This window comes from Halyomorpha halys, unplaced genomic scaffold (genome assembly GCF_000696795.3).
Source record: "Halyomorpha halys isolate HHAL.00 unplaced genomic scaffold, Hhal_1.1 Scaffold467.1, whole genome shotgun sequence".
In the NCBI taxonomy this organism is placed as follows: domain Eukaryota; kingdom Metazoa; phylum Arthropoda; class Insecta; order Hemiptera; family Pentatomidae; genus Halyomorpha; species Halyomorpha halys.
Genome location: NW_027114004.1, coordinates 52,969 through 60,067, shown reverse-complemented (window position 1 = coordinate 60,067; position 7,099 = coordinate 52,969). Strand labels below are relative to the sequence as shown.

Below are 7,099 nucleotides of genomic sequence, written 5' to 3'. Positions count from 1 at the left end.
AACTGTACATTATAATACATTTAGTAAATCTGATCTAAGTTAAATTGGAGTGTTACAGGCGTGTAGAGAAACTACCCATTGGTAGCACTCTAATCTGTGAAATATATAAAATAAATAACCAATTGTTATAATTTTACAAAAATGGTGAGTTAAAGATCGTTTATATAAAATAAAAACAAACAATATACCCAAGCTGGGCTATCAACATTCGTTAGAATAAAACAAAAACGTCACATCATATTTAATAATATTTAAAAAAACAAACAAAAACAATACCCCCTAATGGAATGATAGCTATCCAGCTCTAAGCAAAATGTTTTGTGTTACATACATAAAAAAAAGTTTAAGATCCAATCCTGAGGGTACAGACAGAAATTCATTCAAGTGATTTTGATTAATATTGCTCAGTTTTGGCATATATCGGATTCGGTTCTCATGATATGAGAGGCAATTTATCAAAAAATGGAAACGATCCTCTATTGTCATTCTATCACAAGCTGGAAAAAGCTTCTGTGGGTCCAACGCATATTTGTGTGGACAAAACACTTAGAGTAATTGTATGTTTACCGGAGAGTCGTAGATGGGCAATTATTCTCAAGTAAGTTATAGGGCAGCTGATTTTTAGGTAGCTTTGAGGAGCATCTGTTTTAATGAAGACCCTACCATACCATGGGTTATAGGCCTATATTCAAGGAGAACCAGTTTTGACCCCATCAGTGCATAGTGGGCTTTAAATAGTACAAATGTTTTCTACACTAGTCATAAAAGCTATTTTTTTCAACCTTGAACTTGATTAATTCTTGGAGGCTAAAGAATAAGAAAAATAACAAAAATATCACAGTTTTAAAGAAAAATGTTTAGGCACTTAAGGATTAATGTTTGAGGCTAAAAGTGTAATTAGTATGATTTTTTAAAATTTAACAATCCCAGATTTTTTAACATACTTTAATTAATATCATTATTTATGCTTCATATGACTTCAAGACTTGCAGCCAAACAATATCCAATACATGATTACCAGTTTAAGTTTTCAAATGACAACTCAAAATCCAAGTTGATATCTACTGAGATAAGATCAATATTTACACCCGAAATCACACCCCTGGCGAACAGCCCACAATAAGCTGATTAACTACACCTTCCTGGGGAGAGCTAATTGGAAACTAGTAGGCGCTCACTTAATCTTTAGCTTCTTCTGCAAAATTAACATGCTTGTTTCTTCCATTACTACATTTTATCAACTAAATATTAAACACATTGGACAACTTTCTTGATACCCCAGAAGAATGAGTTAGTAATTATAATATAATGCAATATATCTTGCAGTATTTTGGAACCATGAAATAGTCAGTGCTATATAATTGTGATTTGTGTCAGCAAGTCCAGAGGTAAATTCTTAAGAATTCATAAATATTGTTATGATGATGGAAAGTTGGACCACCATGGAGTTACTATCAACTCAGAAAACAACCCAAGATTAAGGAGGTAAAGTATGTTTCAAGCTGCTCAAGCATAAAGAGGTTTAGTCTCTAATGAGCCACCCGAGACCAAGAGTAAATAGATGGATTCTGCAGAGCAGAACAAGAGGCAGTAAGGGATTCCATAATTTTTAAAAGAATCTCTTTTATAAGAATTTCTTTGAAGTAATATATTTTTTTTAAAGATGATCATGAGTAACCACTAAACTGCACTAAATTAGTAACCACAAATAGAAATATTAATTGTCTATCATTCTATAGTAAACAAATTTGGAAGTAATAAATATCATAAAATAGATTAAATAAACAGTTATAGATTTACTTAAATTTAATTCAATTTATTTAAAAATAAACTTTATCGTGTAATACTTGTCAGGTTTGAGATCTCTGTGGACAATTCCATAACTATGAAGATATTCCACTGCCAAAACTGTTTCAGCAAAATAGAAGCGTGCCATATCAGGGGGAAGTGGACCACTATTTTTCAATAATGCTGCACAATCTCCACCTTCAACATACTCCATTACAAGACAAAGATGTTTCTAAAAAGAAAAAAAATGTTAAACTCGAAATGAAAAACTTTTTAACAAATAAAATTGAAACATTAAAATACTAGAAATTTTATACTGAATACTTAGTTTCAAATCTTAACCTAAATTATACTCAAATTAATTTAAAATTTTAAAAATAAGTAAAACAAAAATGTAAAACCTTTGTTTCAAAACTACAGTACATGCTAACAACAAATGGGTTGTCAGTAAAACTCATTATGTCCCTTTCAGCAAATACTTGTTCAATCTGGTTTCTTAACATTAAATTATTCTTAATGATTTTCTTCATAGCAAAACGCTGTCTTGTTTCTTTGTGCCTAACCAAGTATACAGCCCCATAAGCTCCATTAGAAATTAGTTTGACTATATCAAAATCTGCTTCAGAGGGAACCTGAGAAAAAAACAAATAAATACAACAAATTAAATATATGTAGATGTGGGTGTATGAGAGCAGGTGCATAAAACCTGTAACACTACAACCTATGAAGAGAGTAGTAGCTTCAATACTTAACGAGGCAGTAATGTTTCATGACCAACACTAACTACGGGAGAAGATGTGGTCAGCATCCCCACTGAGCCACCAGGTTTACCCCAAAATCCACTTAAGGATCAGAGGACCCCTTTAAAGGCTGGACAGTAGTGATGTAACAATAATTTTCTAATATCAAAATAGTAGTTTAATATACCAAAATTTTGATAAATAAATCCCCGATATTTTATCTTCAGCAAAATACCAATATTGGAATTGAAACTTATATTGCTACAGGAATCAGTATTAATATTGATAATGCAATTGATACATTTATATATATATATATATATATATATATATAACTGGTAATTTCCTGCAAAATTTTTCAGAAGTTCTGATAATTTTAAATATGTTTTCTAAATCAATGATTAACTTGTCTTATTCTTTATTCTGATTCTAAACTAAAATTATCTCCTAATGATAATACATTTAGTATGTTGATATGAAGTGTATTGTTAGGTTAATTTTGTTATCAACTCTCTATAAATATACTACTGTATATTTATTATTGGAGTAAACTCTGATTTCAATTTTTAAGATTATAAATAATAATTTATTTCTAAATCAACCAGATCAAATTACCAATAAATTGTGGATTTATGTTTGTTTGTTTTTTTGCAAAGAATAAGGATTATATTTTATTTCAGTTCATATAAATAATGAGTAGCACAGTAGTCAAAAGAATTAAGCACAAGCTGTACCTTATTTACGGAAAACCACTTCATCAAAAAGAAGTATATTTGTGAAAAATACTTATTTTAACAAAAAAATTAATCCTTATTAAAATTACTTTATTTTCAATTATAAAAATACTGATTATGATAATTTCCAAGTTTGAGGTTGAGCTTATCTAAATTAATAAATAATAATTAAAATATTGCTCACTCTTGGAAAACGAGTTTCGCCTTTGGTTGAAGAATTCTTTGTTAATTCTCTTCTTTCATCAGCCTCTTCTGAAATGTTTTTCAACCGGATATCTGTGAACTCTACCTTCAAATCTGAAAGACATTAATACATTAAATAAGGGGCTAATATACTTCACAACAATTATGTTATTAACAGCTGTAAACAAGGATAACAAAAATATAGTTCCTTTGCACGCTCATAAGATAACACAAATTAAATAATTGATAGCTTAAGACATAAGAACCTCACCTTTTTTGGACTAGTACTCACATTATCTATGTTAGCACCCAATAGTGTGAACTATACCACAAAAATATTTTAAAAAAGAAAAGATTTAGAAAATACTTATAAGAGGTTATTCCTCAAAGTATAATTGAAAATATATAATATAAATTGGCTCCTGAAGATGGACAGACTGTGTGAAACCATCGACAGGGTTATATTAATTCCAAATTTTAACTCGTTAATTCCTAAGATAGAAAAAACAAGAATATGATACGAGAATAAAAAGCAGCCCTCTAAAACGATTTATCATTCAATAAAACGCCAGTGGGAAATATCTCCTCAGGTGGGAACCTATAGCATAAAACATATTCATGAATACATTTTAGACCATAAGTAATTTCAGGATGCAGAATAATTACACAAAACGATGCTACTCTGTACATAAAAGTCCTTAGATAAAGAATATCAAAAGTTAAATTTAAATGAGGTCTAGATTTAACAAACTTCTAAAATTAATATCACTTACAAATATACATTAAAAAAATATAAAATAACCAAAAATAAAATATAGACTCTAGGACACATAATCAGAAAATTTAGTTTTGAGAAGAATATAAGGATCTACATAAAGATCTATTATTTTACTATCTACAAAATTCTTCGGCATACAACACACAATTCCTATATTCTACTGGTGAGTGTACCAAAGATGTTTTAATTATGTTATGTTTACAAATTTTACTTTATACATTATTGGTGATACAGCAATAAAGGAATGTTGTTATGTATTGAAAGACCAGTTTTGTTTTTAAAGATTAAGGATGATATAGTATGATTAAGGTTCTTAATATCATTGATAAAGAAGTCAATTTCATCAAGTGAATCATCTTAAAGTTATTATGGAATCAAGAAATTTTTTAAAGTACTGAACACAACACATCACTCAATAAGTCCCCGGTCTGACACATATATGGCAACATTGATGACAGACTCACATGATTTCTGGGTGGTACTAACCTTCAAACAGTACATGTAAAAATTTCATGGCATTCTGACCATTACTTTAGAGGTTACAGTCTTTTAAGAGAACCCATTTTTGTAATTTTTAAGACAATGGATAGAAAGGAATTTTGTTTATTGATTAAACACTGTTTTTTGATGGGGAAAAATAATGTTGAAGCCAAACTGTGGCTTAATAAGCACCATAGGAACTCTGCACATGGGAAATTAACTATTATTGGCTGAACTCAAATGCGGCCGTACAAACACCGAGATACTGAACCTCTGTTGGTAGTTATTACGGAAAACATAAAAAATGTCCACAAAACAGTTTTTAGAAAAGACCGTAAAATGAAGTTGTGTGAGATAGCTAACACCTTGAAGATATCAGAAACTAGTGTCTTTACAATTTCACATGCAAATTTGGACATGTGCAAGTTGTTTTCGAATTGGATGCCGCATTTACTCACACTGGACCAGAAACAACAACACGTTGACGATTCAGAGCGCTGTTTAAGCAAAATGAAAAGGATTTCTTGCAATGTGACAATGGAAGAAATATGAATCTACTACTACAGGCTTAATTCAAAAAGATCAACAGCTGAGTGGACAGCAGCTAGTGAAAGTCGTCTAAAGCAATCAAATATTTTGGGACGTGTATGGAATTTTGTTCATCGACAATCTTGAGAAAGGAAAAACTATCAATAGTGAATATTACATGACATTATTGGATTAACTAAGTGCAGAAATCAAGAAAAAACGGCCCCACGTACAAAAGAAACAAGTGCTGTTTCACCAGAACAATGCCCCGTGTCACAAGTCAATGAAAACAATGGTTAAATTGGATGAATTACGCTTTAAATTGCTTCCCAACCCACCATACTCTCCAGATTTGGGTCCCAGTGACTACTGGCGTTTTTCAGACATGAAAAAGATGCTCCAGAGAATGTTGGGTAAATTTGGCTCAAATGAAGAGGTGGTTGCCAAACTGAGGCCTATTTTGAGAGAAAAGGCCAAATCATTTTACATGAAGGGCATCGAAAAGTTAGAGGAGCGTTGGAATGAATGTATCACTCTTGAAGGAGAGTATGTTGATGAATAAAGTGTAATTTCTAAAAAAAAAATTGTTTTTCTTAGTTAGACAGGAGACTTATTGAGTGAATGAATGTAAAAATCATTTTATTCTGTGACAAATGTCCCCTAAGAATAAATACATTGTTCACAAATTGAGGTTAATTGTCTGGCAGACATTTGAAAAAGTTTCAGTGTACATGTTGATATAACATAAAAACCTTAGGTTAAATTATAATTTATAATAGTAATCAATAATGGCTGTATACATAGCTCACAATGATGCAGAGTTTTGGTCATGGAGTAGGTGAAGAAATAGGTATTGTTTAAAGGCAAGGATGGATGAGGATTGACAAATGGAGATAGGAAGAGAATTCCAGAAGAAGGTTTCATGTACGACAAAGGATTTGCTAAAGGAAAAGGTTGGTGGTTGGGAGGGCATATATAAATCAATTGGTTGGGATCTGGTTTTAATGAATGGATGATCACACAGTGAGGAGATCAAGGATATAGGTTGGTTTTTAATTTTAAAAACTTGGAATAGGAAAACACCAAAGAAGTATTGCCTTCGGGGGGTTGGATAGAGCCACTTCAGCTCGGTATACCAACAGGAGACATGAGAGTGCCTGGGAAACCCGAAGATAAATCTTGCAAAGCAATTCATGAGTCTCTTCAGTCTCAACTCCAGACCTGCAGATAGCCCTCCATAGACCAAGGAACTGTAGTCGAAGTGGGGGAAAACAAGAGATGATACTAGGAGCTGACGGGTATTCTGAGGAATGGAATCTCAGAATTTTAGGAATTGTTTAAGTACAGTTATGGATTAGCATGTGATCTGGGAAATATGATAATCCACTTTAGAAACACTTTTGAGGGGAAAAGACCTAATAGATACGAGGGCAAAACTAGAACAAAATAATACTAGGTATTCATATTGCTTTAGGTATCTCATGGTTTTTTTCACCTCCACAAATTAATATCTCTTCAAAATTAAACTCGCTAAGCAAAGTTGGATATACCATTAGGATGCATATAAGAGGGCAGCTATTCACATTTCTGGCCTAATAATGAAAAAAACAGATAGTTATAATCAAAATTGATTTTACTGTTTTTCAAAATATTCTTCAAGATGATCAATACACTTTTTATGGGTTTGAACTGATTTTCAAAGCACTTTTTCCACTTCGATTGAAGTAACTCCAAAACACGCATTTTGAATGCATTAACCACTTCTTTGGGTTTGGAAAATCGTTGACAACGTAATTTATTTTTGATGTGTGGCAATAAAAATTTTATGAAATGATGACCAATAAATAATCATGCTTTACTTACACATT

At 31.4% G+C, this 7,099-nt stretch overlaps 1 protein-coding gene across 1 annotated transcript in view; it reads right to left on the bottom strand.

The window, feature by feature from the left end:
* Positions 1 to 7,099, bottom strand: part of dop (microtubule-associated serine/threonine (MAST) protein kinase dop) — a gene marked incomplete in the record, with an annotated part of 102,490 nt that overhangs the window by 44,531 nt on the left and 50,860 nt on the right. The window contains 3 exon segments of the mRNA XM_067051257.1: positions 1,848 to 2,020; positions 2,190 to 2,420; positions 3,447 to 3,559. Coding sequence (XP_066907358.1) covers positions 1,848 to 2,020; positions 2,190 to 2,420; positions 3,447 to 3,559 — 517 coding nt within the window.